Source organism: Danio rerio, chromosome 11 (assembly GCF_052040795.2).
Source record: "Danio rerio strain M-AB ecotype USA chromosome 11, GRCz13ab, whole genome shotgun sequence".
NCBI classification, from domain to species: Eukaryota; Metazoa; Chordata; class Actinopteri; order Cypriniformes; family Danionidae; genus Danio; species Danio rerio.
The window spans coordinates 1,153,400-1,180,372 of record NC_141031.1 but is presented as its reverse complement, the minus strand read 5'-3'; the positions used below and the strand labels follow the sequence as shown (position 1 = coordinate 1,180,372).

Sequence of the window (26,973 nt, the reverse complement as noted above, 5' to 3'; positions counted from 1 at the left end):
TCTGCCAATGGGGTAAGCAAAATAATCTTACGTCAAAAGAAAAAACAAGATTAATTTGCTCACCCCATTGGCAGATTATTTTGCTTGTTTTTTTTGGAAAAACTGACTTAATATTGGCATATTATTTCTCAAAACAAGGCAATATGTTTTGCTTGTCTTAAAAATGCTTCTTGATATAAGAAATTTTAGATATTTAGACTAGAAACAAGACAAAAAATCTAAGCAAGAAAAATTTTTTTTTGCAGTGTGTGCATTTGCCTATAGATTTCATGAGTGAACAGTGCATGAATTAAAAAAATATATACATTTAAAAAGAAAAGAGGACATATTTAAGATGTGAGTGAATTAGATTTAGTAAGAGCGCATGTTAAATTAACAAACAATACAGTGGTTGGCTCTTTGGAGGGCCTCTAAACTATTTTTAATCTGTATATCCTGCATTTTAAGGGCTTTTCTTTGTCTTGATTGCTTTTGAAAACACTGTCGATTGGGTTTACGGAAGGCAGTAGGCAGGTCAATCAGTGCTTTTAAAAACACTATTGGTTGGGTTTAGAAAGGGAGGAGCTTAGGTTAATTGATAAATCAGTCAGTCGACAGCGGCCTCTGGTGGATTTACGCAAGAACAGCAGGGGTGAATGGCACTCGATAGAGAAATTTCAGATCTGAAAAAGCGTACACAGCGGCCCCTGGTGGATTTGCAAAAACTGCATATATATGTACCTCCTGGGATGTATTTGGCACTCTCCAGAAATGTATACAGGGGTACATATTCAGAATATACCTGGGTTGAATGGTGTAATGTGAGTTATGCGTGTGTTATTATTTGTTGCAGGTGTGGGTGGATGCCGGCACGCAGATCTTCTTCTCATATGCTATATGTCTGGGTTGTTTAACGGCTCTCGGCAGCTACAACAGTTACAACAACAACTGCTACAGGTCAGAGTCCAGATAAACTCCTTTCTTGCTCTTCTACATGACTAAAATATATTCAAGATTCATAAAAAAAACTAGTTTTCTTCTCTTTTGTTTCTCATTGGATGGAAACACTGATTTATTCACAATTGCCTAATGCTAAATTCCAGCTTGCACATAAACATAATTCACATATTTAGATGAAAACACTGTGGGTTTAATCTAGTGTGAGCTCTCGACACAAATAAAGCTGGATTTACTGATGACTTAATTCTGAATTGATATGCGTTAATCCTTTATCGCATCCCTATGTAGCATATGCATCTTTGGCAAATATCTTATTAAAGTTCTGCTACTGCAATAATCCTCCATTTCCTATAGAACTGCTCAAGCTCAGTGAGGATGCATGTTGTTTTTGAGTGATCAGAGATTTAATTGTTCACTCATAAACAGGACTTAGGATCCTTCATCTCTGCCATGCCTTCAGGCAAACCGCTGCTGAATCATCAAATATTTACCGCCGTCTTCTGTCTGCTGAAGCGCAGGCACAGCTGGATCTCCATTCTTACCTCGCAATCCGTCACATTAGCAGATCGGCTGATTTCTTGGAATTCAAAGTCACAATTCAAAGTCACTTTCTGTTGGTCAGCATTGCAAATCCAATGTGAAACATGCATTTGAAAACCTCTTAAACTCATGCACAATTTCTAATTACAGATGAAGAAACCGATGCTCCTGTTTCCCCCACAGTACAAACACATGCGCTATAGGGGAATTGAGAACTAAACTGACCATAGTGTATGAGTGTGTGTGAAGGAGTGTATTTGGGTATTTCCCAGTGCTGGGTTGCAGCTGCATAAAACGTATGCTGGAATAGTTGGTGGTTCATTCTGCTGTGGTGACCTCTGAAATAGAGACTAAGCCAAAGAAAAATGAATGAATGAATGTATTGGGTTGTTGCAACCTAGAGTTGGGTCAAATACAGACAAAACACTCTGTTAAATAGTTTTTTTCAATTATATTTAATTAGTTTAATTCTGTTGTTTTTGTCCATATTTGAACCAACGTTGGGTTAAAACAACCCTTCCAATTGATTAGCAACTTAAGAGTTTTAAAGATCCCTATTCCTTTCCCAGTACTGGGTTGCAGCTGGAAGGGCATTCGTTGTAATCGTGTAAAACATGCTGGAATAGTTGGCAGTTCATTCCGCTTTGGCGACCCTTATAAATAAGGGACAAAGCAGAAAGAAAATGAATGAATGAATGAATGAATATACTGGGTTGTTGCAACCCAGAAATGGGTCAAATACAGACAAACCACTCTGTTAAATTATGTTTTTTCAATTATATTTAATTTATATTTAAAATCTTTTAACCCAGCTGTTATTTTTATCAATATTTGACCCAAAGTTGGGTTAAAAAAACCCTTTCAATTGATTAACAACTTAAGAGTTTAAAGATTCCTATTCCTTTCCCAGTACTGGGTTGCAGCTGGAAGGGCATTCACTGTGTAAAACATATGCTGGAATATTTGGTGGTTCATTCCGCTGTGGCGACCCCTGATAAAAAAGGGACTAAGCAGAAGGAAAATTAATGAATAAATTAATATTTTGGGTTTTTGCAACCCCCAGTTGGGTCAAATACAAACAAACTCTGTTAAATATTTTTTTAATTTATATTAAAATTTTATTTAAATCTTTAAACCCAGCTGCTGTTTTTTGTCCATATTTGACCCAACAATAAAACAATCCTTCCTATTCATTATAGTTTTAAAGAATCCTCTTCCTTTCCCAGTACTGGGTTGCAGCTGGAAGGGCATTAGTGTAAAGCATATGCTGGAATAGTTGGTGGTTCATTCAGCTGTGGCGACCCCTGGTAAATAAGGGACAATGTAGAAAGAAAATGAATGAATGAAGATTCCTATTTAAAAAAAGATTGAAAGATTAAAGATTGAGTTGTTCATATCAGCTCACCCATGGAGAAAGCAGAGAGACATTTCACTTTGGAAACCGCCCTCTAAAAAAAAAACCCTGGGTTATTTGTAACCCAATGTTGGGTCAAATATGCACAAACTCAACTGTTGATTTGTTTTTCTCACGATTTATCTGATCATCATCTGTTCAAACTCAATCGCATCACGCACACTGATGAAGCGCATGCAGAGAGTTCATTCACTAAATCATGTTTTCTTTACACAGAATCCCCCTCACTAGTGTGCATACTCTACATTTCAATATTTATGCACATCAGGTTTCTTAGTTTTCCCTTTGCAATAATTCATATAAATCGGTGGATGGAAATATACCTAGTGAGTCTAAAGGGGGGTGAATATTTATGCACTCCTGTGTTTTGCAGAGACTGCCTCATGCTCTGCTGCCTGAACAGTGGCACCAGTTTTGTGGCAGGATTTGCCATCTTCTCTGTCCTGGGCTTCATGGCGTATGAACAGAACGTGCCCATAGAGGCTGTGGCAGAGTCAGGTGAGCTGAAGATGACAATTAAACCATCACTTCATTTCTAAAATGCTGCTTCATCTTTATGTAGAAAAGCAATGCATGCGTGAGATATACAGTAGATGTGCAGTAGTGTAGCCACTCATGCAGTTTAAAGCACTTCTCAGAAAAAGCTTTTTATTGTATGACTTATTCAACAATTCAGCATTACTTATTTACCACTAGAGCAACTGTAAAAGGGGCTGAAATACGCACTGAAGGGTGTTATTGAGAAAGAGAAACATTATTAAGAAACAATGGTTTGATTTTCATATACGGGATTTAATATGAGGATCTTGTAGCTCCTATTCTGTAATTTGTGAGCTGATTTTACAGTGTTTGTAAGGCAGTGATCTCTGCTCTTGTCCTGCTGGTTTTGGACAGGTGTCTCTGTGCTGTAAAAGCAGAGCCAAGACACATGGCAGCATCACTGGAGCATTTCACCAACGTTATCCTCCAGAGCGAGGCATTTGTGTGATATAATGCATGCTCTCCAGGCAGATTTCACCACTCAACACACTGCTTTTCATGCTTGGAGATTTTGTTTCTAGTTCAAATACCTAAAACTTCTTAAATTAAGAAGCAATCAATAAATAAACATTAGTTATTTTATGTTTTTTTTTTTATTGCAGCTATTTCCAACTGGGAAAACCAGCAACAATCAAGAATGCATGATAATATGCTGTCATGACTTTGCAATAACAAATAAGATTGTAATGGAAGTTAATCGGGCAAAAACAGCCCCAACATAACCAAAGGGGAGTCAACTCGCCCAGAGTGTCTTGTTGAGTTTTTGCAAATTTTCAAAGCATTTTCCCCAAAATATGTGTCAAAATAAGATTTGTTTGCAAAAAAGCATTGCATTTGCTGAAACACAGAGAACATTGTGGCCAAATTAAGCCAGAGTGGATGAAAACGACCCAATTTATTTACCAAGGGTTAAATAAATTGAAATAGATATAATTAACTACAATGACTGTCTTTTAGAATCTCATTATCTACTCCAGATTGCATGTTGGTGTAGTCGTGTCATTAATATTGTTGTGAAATGTGCTTCAGGTCCTGGTCTAGCGTTTATAGCGTATCCTAAAGCTGTGACCATGATGCCGTGGGCTCCGCTGTGGGCTGCGCTCTTCTTCATGATGCTCATCTTCCTCGGACTGGACAGTCAGGTGATTCACTGTTCATGCACACACACTGGAACAAAGCTTTCATACATGCAATTCACATCTAAATTTGATCACTTGAGCCAATGAAAAATAAATCATTTACATTAAAGCTCCTGTGAAGTGCTTTGAAATGATTCATTCATCCATTTTCTTGTCGGCTTAGTCCCTTTATTAATCCGGGGTTGCCACAGCGGAATGAACCGCCAACTTATCCAGCAAGTTTTTTTTATGCAGCGGATGCCCTTCCATCAGCAACCCATCTCTGGGAAACATCCACACACACACTCCTACACTAGGGACGATTTAGCCTATCCAATTTACCTGTAGCTCATGTCTTTGGACTGTGGGGGAAACCGGAGCATCCGGAGGAAACCCACGGACGGCAGGGAGAACATGCAAACGCCACACAGAAATACCAACTGAGCCAAGGTTCGAACCAGCGACCTTCTTGCTGTGGGGCGACAGCACTACCTACTGCGCCACTGCGTCGCCCCTGCTTTGAAATGATTATTTTTTAATTCGATGTTTGACTTAATCCCAACTGAAAAATTAAGAGAAGGCGGGACACAGAATAGAAACTCCCCTTGTGAAAAACCAGCCAATAGCGTTTTGTTATATCACAGCTCTGCCAGTGAGCGGTTGAGCTCAAACACATCAAATGAAAAGCAAATGAGAAGAAGGGGAGGGGCATGTGAGATACTAGAGAGAATTTGATTGGTTAGGATTTGATGAGAAACTGTAGTGTGGGGTGTCGTAAAAAAACAAACAAAGTTGAACCATTTGAGGGTGCTTTCACACCAAGACTTTTGTTTTGGAATCTGTCTCGTTTGCCCAGTTAGCGCGGTTCGTTTGGCATATGTGAAACCAGCAATCGCGCTCGGATATGCGCCAAATCAATTGGTCCGAGATCGCCTGAATGAGGTGGTCTCGGCTCGATTGAAACGAATTCTGGAGGGGATCGATTGTAGTGAGAAAGTGATAGTTTCCGAGCCCGGCTATATCACAGTGGTTTATTGATATGTAATAGGCATACGGCTATATGAAGAGAAAATTATGAGTAGGGCGGGAAATTCAGGAGTTATCTGCAAATGCACAGAGATTCCCGGATGCCAGCAAACGAGTCGTAATCTACCGGAAATCACGCGTCTCCCTCCCGGTCCTCAAATACGTCGCGTACCCTTCTCCCCTTGGCATCCCTCCTCGCTCTTCAGACACGTCGCACGCACCCTGTCAAACATATTATTAACCCCCTTAAAGTCCCATGAAATCAGTACATATATTTTTAAATGTTAGTTACGGTCTGTTAGTATTAAGGACATAAATTAAAGACATAAATGTAAAGCTTGTAGTTCTTCACTTCCGCATAAATGTTTTTTTTTTTTTAAATCAAATCTTTTGACCAATCAAATGCTCTCGTGTATCTGACGAGCCCTGCCCCCTTTAAGACGCTCTCATTTGCTTTTCATTTGATGCGCTTAAGCTCAACCATTCTCACTGGCAGAGCTGTGATGAAAACAAAACGCTATTGGCTACAATTTAAAAAGGGGAGGGGCTACTGTATATCCCACCCTTTCATCTTTTTTTAGTTGAGATTATGTAAACATTGAATAAAAATGCACATTTCAAAGCACTTCACGGCACCTTTAGGGAATTATATATTTGATTGTCTTCAGAACAAACCACTGTTGTCTAATGACAATTAGCTTAACTTGTCTAGTTAACCTAGTTAAGCCTTTAAAAGTCACTTTAAGCTGAATACTATCTTGCAAAATAACTATTCAAATATTATGTACTGTCATCATGACAAAGACTATAAAATAAGTTATTAAAACTATCATAATTAAAAATATGTGTTGGAAAAAATCTTGAAACTGAGAAGTATTAGAAAAATAGCTATAAATTTCACAGGAGGTCTTCAACTTTTTTCTTTTACAAACACTATTAAAAATATGGATACTTCATGATTGTTACTGTGTTATGAAAGAAAGTAATGTGAAAATATCAACGCTGCTGTGCTCTCTGTGTTTAGTTTGTGTGTGTGGAGAGTCTTGTGACGGCCATTGTGGATATGTACCCTAAAACCTTCCGCGTGGGCTACCGGAGAGAGCTGCTCATCCTGGGCATGTCCATAGCTTCATTCTTCCTGGGTCTAATCATGCTGACGGAGGTAAAATACAGTCACTTTTATACCTCCAAAAACCATGAGAGTTCTAAATAAGGCAAACTACATACTTACATATATTGTAGGAATGATATAACAGAAACATTTAGTGGTTTTAAATCCTTGACTTCTCTAAACCGTGGTAAACCTTGAAATGGGTTATCGTCTCATGTCTAGTCTATGAGTGCAGCTGAGTTTTTAGTGCTAACATGCTTTCTTATTTGGTTTTAAGCAATAATTAATCTCATAAAATAATCAGAATAACTCAAGTTTCTTATTCATCAAGGTCAAGCAGATTTGTTGTTTACATCAGGTTGTTTTTGTGGACTGATTTGGTTAATTGTTAATCTTGGCTCTGGTTTGTAAAACGCCTGGTTGGTGTTTTTTATGGTGGTGCTTTATGCTGTTGAGTTTTTTTTGCTGTAGTGATGGTGTTTTTGGCTGGAGAGATTTTTTTGGCTAGTGATGGTGTTTTTAGGCTGTTGTGTTTTGGGCTGTAGTTCTGGAGTTTTGGGCTGTTGTGTTTAGTGTTTTTGGTTGTAGAAATTTCGTTTTGGATGCACAGGTGGAGTTTTTGTGCTGTTGTGTTTTTGCTTTATTGGTGGTTTTTGAGGTTGTAGGGATGATGTTTTGGCTGTAATGATGGTGTAAATTGGTGTTTTGGCTGTAGCGATGGTGTTTTGAGTTGTAGTGATGGTGTAAATTGCTGTAGTGGTGTTTATTGGCAGTGGTGGTGTTTTTGGCTTTAGCAATTTTTTTTGGCTGTGATGGTGTTTTTGGCTGTGGTTGTGGTGTTGTTGTTGTATTAGTCATGTTTTTGGCTGTAGTGGTGGTGGTTTTGACTACAGTGGTGGTGTTTTGGGTTGTAGTGTTGGTGTATATTGCTTTAGTGCAAGTAATTTTGGTTGTAATGATGGTGTATATTTCTGTAGTGATGGTGTTTTAGGGTGTAGTGATGGTGTTTTTGGCTGCAATGATGGTGTTTTTGGCTGTAGTGATGGTGTTTTTGGCTGCAATGATGTTGATTTTGGCTGTAGTGATGGTTTTTTGGCTGTAGTGATGTTGTTTTTGGTTGTATTGATGGTGTTTATTTCTGTGTTTGAGGTTTTTTTTTGTAGTGATGGTGATTTGGCTCTAGTGATGTGTTTTTGTCAGTAGTGGTGGTGTTCATACTGTACTGGTGGTGTTTTGGGCTGTGCTTGTATATTTTTGTATGTTATAATGATTGTTTTTTTCTGCAGCAGCTGTGTTTGTGATTTAGTGATGGTGTTTTGTTTGTAGGGATGGTGTTTTGGTCTGTAGTGGTTGTGTTTTTTGATTTAGTGATGGTGTTTTTGGTTGTAGTAATGGTGTATATTGCTGTGGAGGTTGTGTTTTTGGCTGCATCATTGGTGTTTTTGGCTGTAGTGATGGTGTATATGGCTGTAGTGGTGTTTTTGGCTGTAGCAATGGTGTTTATGGTTGTAGTGATAGTGTGAAGTGCTGTAGTGATGATGTTTTTGGCTGCAGAGACTTTTTTTTGACTGTAGTAAAGATGTTTTGGTTGTAGTGATGGTGTATATTGCTAGTATATTCCTGTATTGGTTGTGTTTTTGTCTGTAGTGGTGGTGTATGTTGCTGTAGTGGTGGTGTTTTTGGTTGTAGTGATGGTGTATATTGCAAGTATATGCCTGTATTGGTTGTGCTTTTGTCTTTAGTGATGTGTATGTTGCTGTAGTGGTAATGGTTTTGTCTCTAGTGGTGGTGATTTGTCTGTAGTGATGGTGTATGTTGCTGTAGTGGTGGTGTTTTTGTCTGTAGTGGTGGTGATTTGTCTGTAGTGATGGTGTATGTTACTGTAGTGGTGGTGTTTTTGGTTGTAGCGATGGTGTATATTCTTGCAGTGATGTTGTTTTGCTGTAGTGATCATGTTTTTGACTGTAGTGGTGGTGTTTTTGGCTGTAGCGAAGGTGTTTTGGTTGTAGTGATTATGTATATTGCAAGTATATTCCTGTATTGGTTGTGTTTTTGTCTGTAGTGATGGTGTATGTTACTGTAGTGGTGGTGTTTTTGTCTGTAGTGATGGTGTATGTTACTGTAGTGGTGGTGTTTTTGTCTGTAGTGGTGGTCTTTTTGTCTGTAATGATGGTGTATGTTACTGTAGTGGTGGTGTTTTTGTCTGTAGTGATGGTGTATGTTACTGTAGAGGTTGTGTTTTTGTCTGTAGTGGTTGTGTTTTTGTCTGTAGTGATGGTGTATGTTACTGTAGTGGTGGTGTTTTTGTCTGTAGTGGTTGTGTTTTTGTCTGTAGTGGTTGTGTTTTTGTCTGTAGTGATGGTGTATGTTACTGTAGTGGTGGTGTTTTTGTCTGTAGTGGTAGTCTTTTTGTCTGTAGTGATGGTGTATGTTACTGTAGTGGTGGTGTTTTTGTCTGTAGTGATGGTGTATGTTGCTGTAGTGGTGGTGTTTTTGTCTGTAGTGATGGTGTATGTTGCTGTAGTAGTGGTGTTTTTGTCTGTAGTGATGGTGTATGTTGCTGTAGTGGTGGTGTTTTTGTCTGTAGTGATGGTGTATGTTGCTGTAGTGGTGGTGTTTTTGTCTGTAATGATGGTGTATGTGGCTGTAGTAGTGGTGATTTGTCTGTAGTAATGGTTTATGTTGCTGTAGTGGTGGAGTTTTTGTCTGTAGTAATGGTTTATGTTGCTGTAGTGGTGGAGTTTTTGTCTGTAGTAATGGTTTATGTTGCTGTAGTGGTGGAGTTTTTGTCTGTAGTGATGGTGTATGTTACTGTAGAGGTTGTGTTTTTGTCTGTAGTGGTTGTGTTTTTGTCTGTAGTGATGGTGTATGTTACTGTAGTGGTGGTGTTTTTGTCTGTAGTGGTTGTGTTTTTGTCTGTAGTGGTTGTGTTTTTGTCTGTAGTGATGGTGTATGTTACTGTAGTGGTGGTGTTTTTGTCTGTAGTGGTAGTCTTTTTGTCTGTAGTGATGGTGTATGTTACTGTAGTGGTGGTGTTTTTGTCTGTAGTGGTAGTCTTTTTGTCTGTAGTGATGGTGTATGTTGCTGTAGTGGTGGTGTTTTTGTCTGTAGTGATGGTGTATGTTACTGTAGTGGTGGTGTATGTTGCTGTAGTGGTAGTCTTTTTGTCTGTAGTGATGGTGTATGTTGCTGTAGTGGTGGTGTTTTTGTCTGTAGTGATGGTGTATGTTGCTGTAGTGGTGGTGTTTTTGTCTGTAGTGATGGTGTATGTTGCTGTAGTAGTGGTGTTTTTGTCTGTAGTGATGGTGTATGTTGCTGTAGTGGTGGTGTTTTTGTCTGTAGTGATGGTGTATGTTGCTGTAGTGGTGGTGTTTTTGTCTGTAATGATGGTGTATGTGGCTGTAGTAGTGGTGATTTGTCTGTAGTAATGGTTTATGTTGCTGTAGTGGTGGAGTTTTTGTCTGTAGTAATGGTTTATGTTGCTGTAGTGGTGGAGTTTTTGTCTGTAGTGATGGTGTATGTTGCTGTAGTGGTGGAGTTTTTGTCTGTAGTGATGGTGTATGTTGCTGTAGTGGTGGTGTTTTTGTCTGTAGTGGTGGTGATTTGTCTGAAGTGATGGTGTATGTTGCTTTAGTGGTGGTGTTTTTGGGTGAAGTGATGGTGTATGTTGCTGTAGTGATGGTGTGTTTGGTTGTAGTGATGGTGTATATTCTTGCAGTGATGTTGTTTTTCTGTAGTGATCATGTTTTTGGTTGTAGTGATGGTGTTTTTGGCTGTAGGGATGGTGTTTTTGGCTGTAGGGATGGTATATTGCTGTAGTTGTGTTGTTCTTGGCTGTAGTGATCATGGCTCTTTTGGCTCTAGCAAGGGTATTTTTTGTTTGTATATTGAGGTATATTCCTTTAATGACGATGTTTTTGGCTGTAGTGATAATGTATATTGCTGTAGTTGTTATGTATGGCTGTAGTGATGGTGTTTATGACTGTAGCGATGGTGTTTTTGATTGAAGTATTGGTGTATATTTTTGTAGTGGTGGTATTGTTTGCTGTTGCGATCATGTTTTTGGTTATAGTGATGGTGTTTTTGGCTGCAGTGGTGGTGTATATTGCTGTAGTGGTGTTGATTTAGGCTGTATTAATGGTGTTTTGGCTGTAGTGATGGTGCTTTTGGTTGTAGTGATGGTATTTTTGGCTGTGGGGATGGTGTTTTTGGCTGTAGTGATAGTGTTTTTGGCTGTAGTAATGGTGTTTTTAGCTTGTAGCAATGGTGTTTTTGGTTGTAGTATTGGTGTATATTCCTGTAGTGTTGGTGTTATTGTAGTGGTTGTGTGTTTTTTTTAGGTGTTTTTGCTGTAGAGTTCGGCTGTTTCACCTAACATGATACCGCCGCTCCTGCATGTGTTTATGACTGGTCCAAGGGTAAAAATAGGCCTGTGTTCAGCTCTCCAACAGTAATGTGCAGTCAGGTGAACACTTTCACTCCATGTTTCATGAATAAACCCACCCAACTGAAGAACGACAGACAGTCTCTGTTACTAGGAGGAGAGGAGATGAAGAGGCTTTGAAAGCTTTGCTTGTGTCAATATGCCAGTAGTTATGGCTGCTCAATAATGCCAAAATATGCTTTATTGTGATGCTCGTGTTGGTCAGAGGTTTATTAAATTGTGCACAGTTATTAACAGAATTAGGAGTGGGCAAAAATAAATGATTAACCATTATATAACCAAAATACACTAGTGTTTTTGAACCTGTTAAAGTGCTGTTAAATATTGTGATAATCCCACACAATATATCATGATGAAAGCTTCAGCCATTAATCACAACAAGAACATTTGATCCTGTAATAAGCCTGAATGGAGAGCTGTCAGTGCATCAGACTGTGGTGTTGTGTTTGTATCTGATTGTGTGTGTGTTTTGTGTCCGCAGGGTGGCATGTACGTGTTCCAGCTGTTTGACTCGTATGCAGCCAGTGGCATGTGTCTTTTGTTTGTGGCCATATTTGAGTCCATCTGCATTGGCTGGGTTTATGGTAAGATATTGGGCTTTTTACATGCATAACTAATATTCATCATCTAATATGCAAGAGCATCTGTAGTCTAGACATCCAACTAATAAACTAATAAATAACAACTAAATAGAAATAATTGGTACGTTAGGGTGGCACGGTGGCTTAGAGGTTAGCACTGTGACCTCACAGCAAGAAGGTCACTGGTTCGAGCCTCGGCTGGGTTAGTTGGCATTTCTGTGTGGAGTTTGCATGTTCTCCCTGTGCTTCTACAGTTTCCCCCACAGTCCAAACACATGCGCTGTAGTGGAACTGAATTAACTAAGTTGGCCTTAGTGAATGTGTGTGAATGTGAGTGTGTGAGGGTGTTTCCCAGTACTGGGTTGCGGTTTGAAGGGCGTCCACTGCGTAAAACAAAAGCTGGAATAGTTGCCGGTTAATTCCGCTGTGGCGACCCCTGTAAAATAGGGAACTAAGCCGAAAGAAAATGAATGAATGAATGGTGCATTCTGTTTAAAACTTCAACCTATTAAAACTTTTTTTAAAGCAAACTTTCATTAAAAAAACAGCTGGAGAAAAACAAGATATTAAGAAAAAAAGGTAGCGTTAAAAAATAAATAGATAAAAAACAGAAACTAGCTTCAGATGTTTAAATTAGACGTGGCAGCAGATCCTCTTCTGTTTAATAATCTGTTTCATCACATTTCTGTGGGCATCCTGCCCCCTGCTGGCTCAAGTCAGACAGTGCAAACACTGAAACATGTAAAGCAGACTGATAACAGGGTATATAAGTTGTATAACTGTTGTAAACATACATGCAAAAAAAAAAAAAAAAAAAAATATATATATATATATATATATATATATATATATATGTGTGTGTTTTTATAGCTTTTTAAAAATTATATAGCTCCTATTTTTATAGAATGTATTTTTATTTACAGTATTTAGAAATCTTTTTTTAAATCTAGCTTTCTCTTATTTTAACTAAATCTATTTTTTTTATCTTTAGCTTGTTTAAATTCGTTTAAAAAAATGAATAATCTATATTTGTATGTAAATAAATATCTATATATGTTTTTTATTAGTATTTTTTATACTTGGCTTTATAAAACTCTTTTTTTTAAAATAGCTATTTTTATCTTCATTTATTCATTTTCATGTCGGCTTAGTCCCTTTATTAATCCGGGGTCGCCACAGCGGAATGAACCGCCTACCCATCCAGCAAGTTTTTTACGCAGTGGATGCCCTTCCAGCCATGACCCATCCCTGGGAAAGCTATTTTTATGTTTTGCTTTTTATATATATATTTTTATCTTTAGCTTTTTAAAAACTATTTCTGTTTTGAATTCTTTAGCTTTATAAAATCTAATTTTATTTACATATCTAGCTTTTAAATCCTATTTTTAAAACTATATTTTTAATGTAGGTTTTTAAACATATGTATTTTAGCTTTTTAAATCTTTGTTTCTTTCTCTTAATCTTAATTATTTCAATCTCTAGCATTTTAATTGATGTTTTTTAAATCTTTAACTTTATTCTAGTTATTGTCAAAATCTCTATCTTGCTTATATTTAGTGTATATTTAATTTTCATCTTTTTTGTCATTTTTGTTTGTTTTAGCTCTAGATTTGTCAAATATCTATTAAAATGCTGGCAGAAGTGCATGGACAAACATCAGCGTGATGCTGTATAACTGTTGTAAATATAGATGCTTTACTGCAGTGAATAATGGCGTTGTTGCTGTTTCTGTGCAGGCAGCGACAGGTTTTATATGAACATTGAGGACATGATTGGATATAAACCCATCTTCTTCATCAAGTGGTGCTGGAAGTTCTTCACACCGGGCATCTGCACAGTGAGTCAATGTGTTAACAACAGTATTAATATCATGGTTAATGTCAGCAATATTAAGTGTTAATGTTTGTGTTATTATATGTGCTAGTGTCAGTGTTAATGTGTGTGTTAATATCAGTGCTAGTGTTACTGTCAGTAACATCAGTGTTAATATCAGTGATAGTGTCAGTGTTAATATCTGTGCTAATGTCAGTGTTAACATCAGTGCTAATGTTTTGTTAATATCAATGCTAACGTCAGTTAATATCACTGTTAATATTGGTACTAGTGTCAGTGTTTCTTTCAGTCATATCAGTGTTATTATCAGTGCTAGTGTCAGTGTTACTTTCAGTCATATCAGTGTTAATATCAGTGCTATTGTCAGTGTTAATGTCAGTGTTAATATTGGTGCTAGTGTCAGTGTTATTATTGGTGCTAGTGTCAGTGTTAATATTGGTGCTAGTGTCAGTGTTAATATTGGTACTAGTGTCAGTGTTACTTTCAGTCATATCAGTGTTAATATCAGTGCTAGTGTCAGTGTTAATATTGGTGCTAGTGTCAGTGTTACTTTCAGTCATATCAGTGTTAATATCAGTGCTAGTGTCAGTGTTAATATTGGTGCTAGTGTCAGGGTTACTTTCAGTCATATCAGTGTTAATATCAGTGCTAGTGTCAGTGTTAATATTGATGCTAGTGTCAGTGTTACTTTCAGTCATACCAGTGTTATTATCAGTGCTAGTGTCAGTGTTAATGTCAGTGTTAATATTGGTGCTAGTGTCAGTGTTACTTTCAGTCATACCAGTGTTAATATCAGTGCTAGTGTCAGTGTTAATATTGGTGCTAGTGTCAGTGTTACTTTCAGTCATACCAGTGTTATTATCAGTGCTAGTGTCAGTGCTAGTGTCACTGTTAATATTGGTGCTAGTGTCAGTGTTACTTTCAGTCATACCAGTGTTAATATCAGTGCTAGTGTCAGTGTTAATATTGGTGCTAGTGTCAGTGTTACTTTCAGTCATACCAGTGTTAATATCAGTGCTAGTGTCAGTGTTAATATTGGTGCTAGTGTCAGTGTTACTTTCAGTCATACCAGTGTTATTATCAGTGCTAGTGTCAGTGCTAGTGTCACTGTTAATATTGGTGCTAGTGTCAGTGTTACTTTCAGTCATACCAGTATTAATATCAGTGCTAGTGTCAGTGTCAATTTTGTTGCTGGTGTCAGTGTTACTTTCAGTCATACCAGTGTTAATATCAGTGCTAGTGTCAGTGTTAATATTGGTGCTAGTGTCAGTGTTACTTTCAGTCATATCAGTGCTAGTGTCAGTGTTAATATCAGTGCTAATGTCAGTTAATGTCACTGTTAATATTGGTACTAGTGTCAGTGTTATTTTCAGTCATATCAGTGTTAATATCAGTGCTAGTGTCAGTGTTAATATTGATGCTAGTGTCAGTGTTACTTTTAGTCATACCAGTGTTATTATCAGTGCTAGTGTCAGTGTTAATATTGGTGCTAGTGTCAGTGTTACTTTCAGTCATACCAGTGTTAATATCAGTGCTAGTGTCAGTGTTAATATTGATGCTAGTGTCAGTGTTACTTTTAGTCATACCAGTGTTAATATCAGTGTTAATATTGATGCTAGTGTCAGTGTTACTTTTAGTCATACCAGTGTTAATATCAGTGCTAGTGTCAGTGTTAATATTGGTGCTAGTGTCAGTGTTACTTTCAGTCATACCAGTGTTAATATCAGTGCTAGTGTCAGTGTTAATATTGGTGCTAGTGTCAGTGTTACTTTCAGTCATACCAGTGTTAATATCAGTGCTAGTGTCAGTGTTAATATTGGTGCTAGTGTCAGTGTTACTTTCAGTCATACCAGTGTTATTATCAGTGCTAGTGTCAGTGCTAGTGTCACTGTTAATATTGGTGCTAGTGTCAGTGTTACTTTCAGTCATACCAGTATTAATATCAGTGCTAGTGTCAGTGTCAATTTTGTTGCTGGTGTCAGTGTTACTTTCAGTCATACCAGTGTTAATATCAGTGCTAGTGTCAGTGTTAATATTGGTGCTAGTGTCAGTGTTACTTTCAGTCATATCAGTGCTAGTGTCAGTGTTAATATCAGTGCTAATGTCAGTTAATGTCACTGTTAATATTGGTACTAGTGTCAGTGTTATTTTCAGTCATATCAGTGTTAATATCAGTGCTAGTGTCAGTGTTAATATTGATGCTAGTGTCAGTGTTACTTTTAGTCATACCAGTGTTATTATCAGTGCTAGTGTCAGTGTTAATATTGGTGCTAGTGTCAGTGTTACTTTCAGTCATACCAGTGTTAATATCAGTGCTAGTGTCAGTGTTAATATTGATGCTAGTGTCAGTGTTACTTTTAGTCATACCAGTGTTAATATCAGTGTTAATATTGATGCTAGTGTCAGTGTTACTTTTAGTCATACCAGTGTTAATATCAGTGCTAGTGTCACTGTTAATATTGGTGCTAGTGTCAGTGTTACTTTCAGTCATATCAGTGTTAATATTAGTGCTAGTGTCAGTGTTAATTTTGTTGCTAGTGTCAGTGTTACTTTCGGTCATACCAGTGTTCATATCAGTGCTAGTGTCAGTGTTAATATTGGTGCTAGTGTCAGTGTTACTTTCAGTCATATCAGTGTTAATATCAGTGTTAATGTCAGTGTTAATTTTGTTAGTGTCAGTGTTACTTTCAGTCATATCAGTGTTAATGTCAGTGTTAATGTTAATATTGGTGCTAGTGTCAGTGTTAATATCAGTGTTGATGTCAGTAATATCAGTGCTAATGTCAGTATTAACGTAAGTGCTAATATCAGTGTTAAGAACAGTGTTAATGTCAATAATACCATTGTTAATATCAGTGTTTAACGTCTGTCCACATGATGGTCTGTTTCAGGGCATCTTCCTCTTCTTCTTGATCAAGTATAAGCCGCTGAAGTATAATAATGTGTACACGTATCCAGACTGGGGTTACGGCATCGGCTGGATGATGGCCATGTCCTCGATGGTTTGCATTCCTCTGGGGATCTTATTTCAGATTTGGAAAACTAAAGGAACGTTCCGTGAGGTGAATGCTTTTTTTACATTACCCTTTAGTTTTTTTTATTTTCTTTATAATTTTTTCTCAAACCTTAAGAATAAAAACTTTAAAAAATCTCTAGTTTTTATATGTAGCTTAATTTTTTTATTTAATCTCTTGCTTAAAAACTAATATTTTTAATCTATTTTTTAAACAATCTCTATTTTAAAAATATAGCTTTTTATAATCTCTAAAATGTCTAGGTATTCTCTGTAAGCTATCATTTTCATCTTTCTTTTCTTTTAATAAAAATGTAATATTTAGCTTAAAAAATCTGTAACTTTCTTGAATCTACATTTTCTAACAATCTAGATTTTTAAATCTATTTTATTAATCTCTAGCTTTTTGTAATATCAAGTTAAAATACATGTTCTAGCTTTTTCAAATCTACTTTAAAAAGAGCTTGTTTTATATCAGTATTTAAAGGTGCAGGATGTAAGTTTGACACTCAGTGGCTGAACTAGGTATTGCACTCTTGGTTGAAAACACACAAGCGCAGGCTGACAACGTCAACAATAGTGTGCCTGACTTTTGAGCCTAAAGGCTGATTTAAATCGTGTTTTAAATGAAAGCAACAGCACGAGATATTTAAGATATTAAAGGAGGGTTTTTGTTCTAACCAACATCTGAAATGTATATATTAGAAACGGCTTCTGTTTCTCACAGCTGAACAACAGAAAACTGACAAAGATCAGCTCAGGTACAGCTCATGTGCTTTATTCAGTGTTAACAATGCCATTTTACATCACATTTATTGGCATACTACTGAAAGCAGCAGCAGATAGTTCAGCTCAGATCTGGAGAATAAAATAACCCGTCTGAGATTGAGCTTTAGATTTGAAACCAACACATATAAGTGATTCAGCATCTACATTTAATCATGTTAAAGAGGTTTAATATGATTATAAACCTCACCATTTGGTTGAAGTGCAGTGAGTGCAATATTCTGTGCTTCTGAATGGCTGTGTTTACATTTCTGTCATGTTTCGTCTGGTGAAAAAAGCCTAATTGTTTATCACAGCATTTCTCGTCATGTAGTGTGTTGTTAGGACACGGGGTTACCTGCTCACCTAACGTTCATAATATTCATATTATTTGCTAATAATAACCACCTCATGTGGAACTCTGAATCTGCGTCTTATTTCAGGCAGCTACAGTCCACCAGAGGTCGCATTTTAGTCATGGAAACATGCTTTGAGAGCCTTCATGACTGACTGAATGAAATACGCTGTCTTCCACCAAGGAAACCCAGAGTGCTGGAATATAATTGGTTAAATTGGCAGTGGGCGGGTTAAAGAGACCAATACCAAGACAGATGCTCCGGCTTGTATTGCACATTCTCAAAGCAGAATATCTGACTTCAGCAATGCGTTTCAGATAAACAAGAATGAGCATGTTTCTGAAATATCATATTAGGATATTTTTATGCCTTAGAAGGGTCAAAACGTGCATACCGCACCTTTAAAATCTTAAACTTTTTATAAATCTCTAGCTTTTTTTAAATCTCCTTTTTAATATTTTCACTTTTCTTTTTATTTTAATCTCTAGTAGATTATTTTTAAATGTTATTTTTTAAACAATTAACTAGAAAAATGTTTAGCTTTTTCATATATCTATTTTTGAATCTCTAGGTTAACTAAAACTATTTTAAATTACATTTTTATTAAATATTTTATTTAAAATGTTTAATATATATATATATATATATATATATATATATATATATATATATATATATATATATATGCACACATATATTTTAAACAGCCAATTAAGAGCTAACATGTGCTAAGAGGTTAAGACAATAAAAAAAAATAAATTATATATATATAATATATATATATATATATATATATATATATATATATATATATATATATATATATATATATATATATATATTTATTTATTTATTTATTTATTATTATATATATATATATATATATATATATATATATATATATATATATATATATATATATATATATATATATATATATATATTTATTTTATTTTTTTTTTTATTGTCTTAACCTCTTAGCACATATTAGCTCTTAATTGGCTGTTTAAAATACTCTGAATGTTTTATATTTTATTTTAGACATACAGTGTCATCCTGCAACTGTTTTGCAGCATATGAAATGTCCCAAACACTATTTTTAACTGTCCAAAATTGGGAAAATTTTTAATTTTTACTCTCTGATAGTAAGCAAGTTTAAAAAACCTGTTAAATATGCATGAAAAAGAATTCAGGAAAAAGTGTTTTATGTAAAATCAGACCACGAGTCCACATATATGGACATCATTTTTCTCAAAAAGTACATCATATCAAAAGATAATACTTTGATTTTTATTCTAATTAGATTCAAAAAGCCCAAATAGCAAAGAAAAATAAAAAATGAATGCTAAAGAAAACAGCTTGGGCCTTAAGAGGTTAATAGTGACAACAAAAATGCATGACTGTATGCACAATAACCCACATGATTACATAACATTTCTCTATTTTTATATCTATTTATTTAGTTTTAATATGAACCATTAGGTTTCCACATGATTATCTTCTGCTGTAGCTGTGCTGGTAGTAATAAGCGTGCAGCTTTTGACTCATTAATTGCGCAAATATTCAGCCTTAATGATGATGTAAACCTGAGTCATGTTTGTCTGTCCTGGATTCACCTCTGCTGTTTCTGCGGATTAAAGAAGATTTTCCAGTGTTCTACTGCGGAGCTGAAGACGAGCACTTCAGTGTCGAGACGCCACTTTGACCTCAATGTGCCAAGTCTGATTGACATTATAGCGGAGAGCGAGAGAGAGAGAGAGAGAGAGAGCACTGAATAAAAAACATGCTCTAGTCAAAATAACTTTATTCGACAAAGAATATAGTGCAAGTACGCTAAAAAAAGCACTTTAGTTGAACGTGAACAGTGGTTCACATGGTAAACGATGTTAAACCAGTTCAAAATGTGTCTATTTAAATGCGTCATTACAGTTTTGTAGGGTGACACGGTGGCTCAGTGGTTAGCGCTGTCACCTCACAGCAAGAATGTTGCTGGTTTGAGTCCCGCTTGGACCAGTTGGCATTTCTGTGTGGAGTTTGCATGTTCTCCCCGTGTTAACATTGGTTTCTTTCAGGAGCTCCGGTTTCCCCCACAGTCCAAACACATGCGCTATAGGGGAATTGATGAACTACACTGTATGAGTGTAAATGTGAGAGTGTAAAGGTGTTTCCCAGTATTGGGTTGCAGCTGGAAGGGCATCCGCTGCGTAAAACATATGCTGGATAAGTTGGTGGTTCATTCCGCTGTGTCGATCCCTAATAAATAAGGGGCTAAATGATGGAAAATGTGTGTTGTGAAAAGCCTCCATTTGCATCTTTAGGTGTAAACATTGCTTCTGTTGCATGCATGCACTGATTTGTGTGGTCTGAATGTGATTGCAGCGGATCAAGAAGCTGACGACCCCCAGTGCAGACCTGCGTATGAGGGGCCACGTGGCCTCCAGGGGTCCCTGCGCTATCAATGATGCTGATGCCAAAATGAGGGCGGACGGCAAGATCTCCACCATCACAGAGAAGGAGACGCACTTCTAAACCCAAGACACACTCGTCCCCGGCACGACAGACAGAACAGAGAAGAAACAAATACGTTTGCCTTTATTTTTAAAGAGAGAAGTCTATTATCACATGTGTAGCGTCGATTTTGTTTTTGATTTTTTGTGTCGCACAGACAGGTAACGCATCACAATTTAACGTCATGATTAAACACCGTTTTGTGTCAGAGTGTATCTAAATCTAGAGGAAAAGAACACGTCGTCTTCTTCGTCACGTTAGTGGTTTCTGCGCTGAATGATGAAGCTGTGATGTAGGGCTGCACAGTATTGCAATGTTTTGATTTTCTGCGATTTTCCGCATTGTGATGTAAATACAGGGTCTCTGCAGGTTTCTCCATGTCAAATTTGAAACTTTTTAAAGACTATTATGAATTAAATTTAGCCTCATGGTGGCACAGTGGGTAGCACGTTCACCTCACAGTAAGAAGATCGCTGGTTCGAGCCTCGGCAGGGCAGCATTTGTTGTCCCGCTGCCCGACCCGCCCCATTTTCTACCCGCCGCGCCCGATCCCACTAAAGGGGGGGGGACAAAACCGAAAACCAACCAGCTATAGAGTCCATATATAACAAGCTGTCTGTATAAACACACACACACATAAGCACCAAGCACACACACAGGCAAAGCTCTCTCTCTCTCATTCGCACACACACATACACACACAGCAACAAACAAGCTAAACACAGCATCACAGCATTTCATTTACACACATACATACACGTGCTCGCTCGGGAGTTGGGAGTGATATTGCTAGACGGCCTACTCCCATCCCAAATTAAACCTGTTACCGACTGCTCTCGCGCTTTATTCGGTAATTTATTGCGGAAATATATAATGCAGACCTCTATTTGCATATTCCCCCCACAAGTCCAAAAACATGAAATTTGGTAGGCTAAATTGTCCGTAGTGTATATGTGTGAATCAATGTGTGTGTGGATGTTTCCCAGTGATGGGTTGCGGCTGGAAGGGCATCTGCTGTGTAAAACATTTGCTGGATAAGTTGGCGGTTCATTCCGCTGTGGCGACCCCAGATTAATAAAGGGACTAAGCTGAAAAGAAAATGAATGAATGATTATAGCTTACATTTCTGCAATTAATATATGGTGAATCTGATGCTAGTCGACGTAACCTAGTTAAATTGGCATATATATGACATAGGAATCATATAGGTTTATAGTGATGGGTCGTTCATGAACGGTTCGTTCATTTTGAACGAATCTTCAATATGACTCGGAAACTACGAGTCCTCTTAGGGAGTGATTCGTTCATCCGCACGTGCGCACATTTGTGCAGGTGGTATCGTTCATTTCAAGTCTTTTGAGTCGTTCATCGCGGAAAGGCAGAAGCCAATCATTTGCGTTAAGATCCGGAAAAGGAATTGAACCGTTCATCTCTCGAGTCCTCTATCGGGTCTGAGTTATTCCTTCATCACGGGCCAATCATATTTGCGTTTTGACCCGGAAAAATAATTGAACCGTTCATCTCTCGAGTCCTCTATTGGATCCGAGTCATTCGTTCATCACTGGCCAATAATACTCGTTTAGAGCCGGAAAAAGAATTGATCCGTTCATCTCTCGAGTCCTCAGGTTTGAGTCATTCTGTCACGTGATGAACGAACGACTCAAGAACCAGAAGACTTGAAAGGTGAACTAATCATCATGGCTCCTATCGACTCTGTACATTAGTTAAGATTATATGTGACTCTCAGTGTAACGTGAACGAACCACTGACATTTGAAGACATGAAGAGGTGAGCAAAGAGATAAAAATACCTTCATAGAGCAGGTCAACATTGAATTATTATTATCTCCTTCTAATAGTGTTCTATTGATGACTTATTTGTCGTGTGATCAACCTTTTGGGCTCGTTGTAGATGTGTTCGGAAGCAATTCGTAACATTTTAATAATATTTTGGCAAATAGATTCAAATGAACGAAATGACTCGAAAAAAGATTCGTTCATCTCGATGAACGAGACTCAAAGATCCGAGTCAGTAAAATGATCCGAACTTCCCATCACTATACGTTTAACAGAGGCGAATTTATATGGTCACATTTTCAGTAATCAAATAGGTATCCGATCAGAAAAACACATGATATTACCAGGTGTACACAGACACAATGACTGGTTCCCAGTCGACTATAATCTCACTCAAACTTCCTAAGGGACGAATAAACTAAACCTGAACTTAAACTGAACTGACATTACTGCACTGTGGCTATTGCGGACTGAAAACATTGCAATATCGATGCTGAAATGAAATATTGTGCAGCCCTAATTATAATGTGCTGTGAAATGTTTGCCTGTGGGCTCAGTGCAGATTACTGTAGAGTTTGATTCTAATGGATAGGAGATGTATTGACGACCACTCCAAACGCTGGCTGTATGTCTGTGGATGAGGCTGGGTGTTAGCGGAAACGCGCTGATTCGCTGTCCTTCAGCTAGCATTGACTCGCGGGGCGAGCATGACGTAGCGAGCCTATTCGCCACGCCGTCTTACGTGGCTTGAATTCTTGCCCATTTCACAGCAATTAGACTGAGTTTAATTGAAGGTGACAGACCAAACACAGTTTATCACTTGGCTTTCTTTCAGGCTGGTGGTCCGCAGAGTCGTCTCGTCATGAACCCCTCATTAAAGTTCATGTCTTAATAATGCAATGTGATGTTTAAGGGCAGCCCGACGGTTTGCCAGTGAGATTATATTAAAGAGATAGCACTGCTTGGCATGAACACACAGAAATGCACATTTTAAAGCGTCCTTTTCATAAAAGTAATCTGTGCTGTTTTCACTAATCGTGTTGTTTGTGTGAACATTCAGATTAAAGTCTGTGTGAAATAATGCATATAAAATGTAGCTGTAGTAGCTATACTTTAAATGTATTAAAGTAAAATGACTTTACGACACTACTACTTTATTTTCAAAATATTACGACTTTAATCTTACATTATGACTTTATTCTTAAAATATTATGACTTTATTCTCGTATCACTATGACTTTATTTTCGTAATTTCGACTACATTGTTGAAATATTACGACTTTAATCTCATATTACTATGATTTTAATTTCGTAACTTTGACTTTATTCTAGATATATTACAATTTTAATCTCAAATCACCATTACTTTATTTTAGTCATTTTGACTTTATTTCCGAAATATTACGACTTTAATCTCATATCACTACGACTTTATTTCTCTTAATTTAGACTTTATTCTCAAAATATTTTGACTTCAGTCTTAAATTACGACTTTATTCTCAAAATATTCCGACTTCAATCTCGTATCACTATGACTTTATTTTCATAATTTTGACTTCATTGTCAAAATATTATGATTTTAATATCATATTATTACGATTTAAATTTTGTAATTTTGACTTTATTCTCGATATACTACGATTTTAATCTCATATCACCACAACTTCATTTCTTGTAGTTTCGACTTTATTCTCAAAATATTACGACTTTAATCTTATATTACGACTTTATTCTCAAAATATTTTGACTTTAATCTCGTATCACTACGACTTTATTTTCATAATTTCGACTTCATTGTTGAAATATTACGACTTTAATCTCATATTACTATGATTTTAATTTCGTAACTTCGACTTTATTCTCAATAAATTACCATTTTAATCTCAAATAAATATGACTTTATTTTCATAATTGCGACTTCATTCTCAAAAATTACGACTTTAATCTCGTATCATTACGACTTTATTTTCGTAATATCGACTTTATTCTCAAAATATTATGATTTTAATCTCGTATTACGACAACTTTATTTCTCTTAATTTCGACTTTATTCTCAAAATAATACGGCTTTAATCTAGTATCACTATGACTGTTTTTTGTAATTTTGACTTTATTCTTGAAATATTTCGGCTTTAATCTCATATCACTACGACTTTATTCACGGAATTTTGACTTTATTCTTAAAATATTATAACTTTATCCAATAGTATCTAGATGCAGCCTTTATGATGCAAGCTGAGATTGCTCAATGGTGCTAGTGACGTCATTGTGAGGGGTAGGGTTAGGTGAGCCCATTAAAAAGCATTGGATGCAGCCCAGATTGCACTGCACCAGGTCTGCATCCAGACCCCTCTCACTTTATCAACAACAAAATTGCATATTGCATATTTTCTCAGTATTGTGCAGCTCAAGTATGCAGTGCAAATGTGTTCAAAAGACCCTTGCTATTCAACAGTCATAAGTCCTCAAACTGCGCTGGATCTGTAATGTACAATATCACACTCAAGAGCACTTTTAATGGTAGTTTTCTCAGGATGCACCGTGAGCCCTGTGCACATGCATGCAGTCTTTGGTCTGGTCTGTTCCATCGTGACATCATCAGTTTGTGCAAGTAAACTTGTTTGTGTTTTAATAGCCTGTTAACTTTTCAGATATTTGTATATTTTTACACGTCTTTAGTTTTTTTGTGAACTATTTCTTGCTGAAAAAAAAATCTGTTTCTCTGAGGACTTTTGATATGTCATTCAACAATCAAGTTCTAGGTGTATATGATGGAACTGTTATATGTGCTGTTTACACACAGATTTTGGTATTCACAGGACATATTGTGTGCTTACTCATTTTTAAAAATAAAAGTTAAAAAAGGTTTGGGCGTCTCAATTATTTTAGATAGTCTGTGTGATATTACCAAGTACAGATAGAAAAAGTAAGATATTTTGGTAGCACTTTACAATAACAGTGCATGAATAATGATGTGTTAATATGTAAACCAAATGTTACTTTATTATGAATTAATGATGTATTAATGCATGTGCTAATCATGAACTACAACATGACACATGACAGTATCATCCAAAAGATCATTAAAAGAGCTTTTAAAATCACAATGAATTAAAGTGATTAAATTACATTAAGTATGCTCTTAATCATTCAATTTACATTGCCTCTAAACAAAAGAAGTAAAATAATCAAATTGCATGGATTTTCTGTTTGCCTAAAGTATTTAATTGAGTGTATTTTCATATTTGATGATATTACTAGTTGAGAAAAACAATAATCCACTAAAACAACTGTTCATTTAGTCACCATCAGGCCATCCCATCCTACATGAAAAACTTAAGTTATAGTAATACTACAGTATATGTATTGAAACCATAGATCCGTAGTCAGCCTGGTGAAAGTGGTGGTTCTTATTTCTCACCTTTGTGCGGTTATTCACTTAATTTTCTATTTAAATATGATGTTTAAATACTGCATTTAGTGGCATTTTAAGCACTTTTTATAGCTGGATTAGCTTGTTGGATGGTTATCATAATCACACTTTTTGATGTAAAAAAAATTTAAAATATTAACCCCCCCCATCTGTCATTCATTTTATACATATATCATTAGGGGATAAGATAAAAATTCAAAACTGTAGCCTATTGTCATTTAGTAAGCAAATAACAAACTGAGCTGCACAATTAACGTTCCCCAGATTTCCTCAACTTTCACAATTTGCCCATTTGAATATTGATCAATTAAAAATAAATACATAAAATATTAATACTTTTTTATACTACTACCACTACTACTACTACTACTAATAATAATAATAATAACGTAGAGCTTGATGATTTTTCTAGCCTCTCTTGTAATAAGTACATTTGAAAATGCATGTATACCAACAATAACCTAACTGGTATTAAAATTTGGTCTTTTTTTTCAAGAATGGAAGAAAGGTCCAAGATTTTTTACGTTCCTTGTAAACTGTTCTCTCTATTTAACAACAATAAAATAGGTCAGACTCAGTAGTAAAAGATGACTTCATTCACGTCGGATTTCGGCTTTTCACTTTTTATGATGGCATACCAGTCAAAGTAGGACAAATAAGCTCATGTATGGGACAAATTCTGGACCTTTGTCAGCGGGGAACCATCCGAACCCCTGGTATACTACAGTGTATACAGTACTTATTATTTGTGACACTTGATAAATGAATATTGAGGTAAAGTTGGTTTTATATTCGCACATTAATTCAGTGGCAGCTTGTGCCGCAGACCTTGATTTGCTACTTTGAGTATTTTATTTGAAATATCATGTATGAATGAATTCAAAATAACATTAACACTATTTATTGACTGTAAACAATATTGTACTTTGATAGTCATTGGCTGATAATATGATTTCCCTATTTAAACATAGTAAAGAATACTTTTCTCAAGTTATATTATTAAGTAGAAATGTAAATGTGCGAATATAAAACCAACTTTACCTTAATCTCCCGCATTCAGTAATAGCTAGAGTAATCTGAAAAAGTGTAGCTAGTTTTTACTACAGTAATTTGTGGTGTATTGTGGTATAAATGACCACGTCATTTGTTTACAGTATTAATATAGGTGTTGTGTTTCCATAGCAACTGTAAAATCACCACAACAGATCCACGTAAATACTTTACAATAGTATGGCACAAAACACTACAGTATTTACAAATTACTTTAGATTCTTACCTGAATTTGTTAAATAAATCGACATCATCAAGTGCCATCACTTGAAAACGTAGAGAAAGGCAACACTAAGTTAATATCAGTGGCTTCTGGGAATTTATTCGTCGAAACGATCGGAAACCGAACATTTATAACAGTATTACATGTAAATAAAGTCGTTAGGGCGACGCATGCGCGGTAGCGATACTGAACTGAAGCTGCGTCTGTTCAGTTTCACTAACGCGCATGCGTGATGCGAGGGAACGCAGCTGTTGAAGTTAATAATCAAACAACATCAATATCA

General features: G+C 36.4%; 1 protein-coding gene and 2 long non-coding RNA genes across 3 annotated transcripts in view; 1 reads left to right on the top strand and 2 right to left on the bottom strand.

Annotated features, from left to right (window-relative positions):
• The window catches only part of slc6a11b (solute carrier family 6 member 11b), a 46,409-nt gene extending 21,559 nt beyond the window's left edge, over nucleotides 1-24,850 (top strand). Inside the window, exons 8-15 of the mRNA XM_087273007.1 lie at nucleotides 833-936; nucleotides 3,267-3,391; nucleotides 4,463-4,575; nucleotides 6,602-6,739; nucleotides 11,614-11,716; nucleotides 13,450-13,550; nucleotides 16,438-16,608; nucleotides 20,060-24,850. Of these exons, the coding sequence (XP_087129133.1) occupies nucleotides 833-936; nucleotides 3,267-3,391; nucleotides 4,463-4,575; nucleotides 6,602-6,739; nucleotides 11,614-11,716; nucleotides 13,450-13,550; nucleotides 16,438-16,608; nucleotides 20,060-20,209 (1,005 nt within the window). The 3' untranslated portion in view covers nucleotides 20,210-24,850. The remainder of the gene's footprint in view (nucleotides 1-832; nucleotides 937-3,266; nucleotides 3,392-4,462; nucleotides 4,576-6,601; nucleotides 6,740-11,613; nucleotides 11,717-13,449; nucleotides 13,551-16,437; nucleotides 16,609-20,059) is intronic.
• On the bottom strand, nucleotides 13,390-26,895 carry LOC147841613 (uncharacterized). Its single transcript, XR_015502220.1, has 5 exons — nucleotides 26,694-26,895; nucleotides 19,297-19,401; nucleotides 16,127-16,588; nucleotides 15,436-15,620; nucleotides 13,390-15,383 (listed from the first exon to the last, which is right to left on the bottom strand). It is a non-coding gene; the product is annotated as an uncharacterized LOC147841613 (long non-coding RNA).
• Nucleotides 21,945-25,535, bottom strand: LOC147841614 (uncharacterized). The gene is made up of 2 exons (XR_015502216.1): nucleotides 23,643-25,535; nucleotides 21,945-23,407 (listed from the first exon to the last, which is right to left on the bottom strand). It is a non-coding gene; the product is annotated as an uncharacterized LOC147841614 (long non-coding RNA).
• Nucleotides 26,896-26,973: the final 78 nt, after the last annotated feature.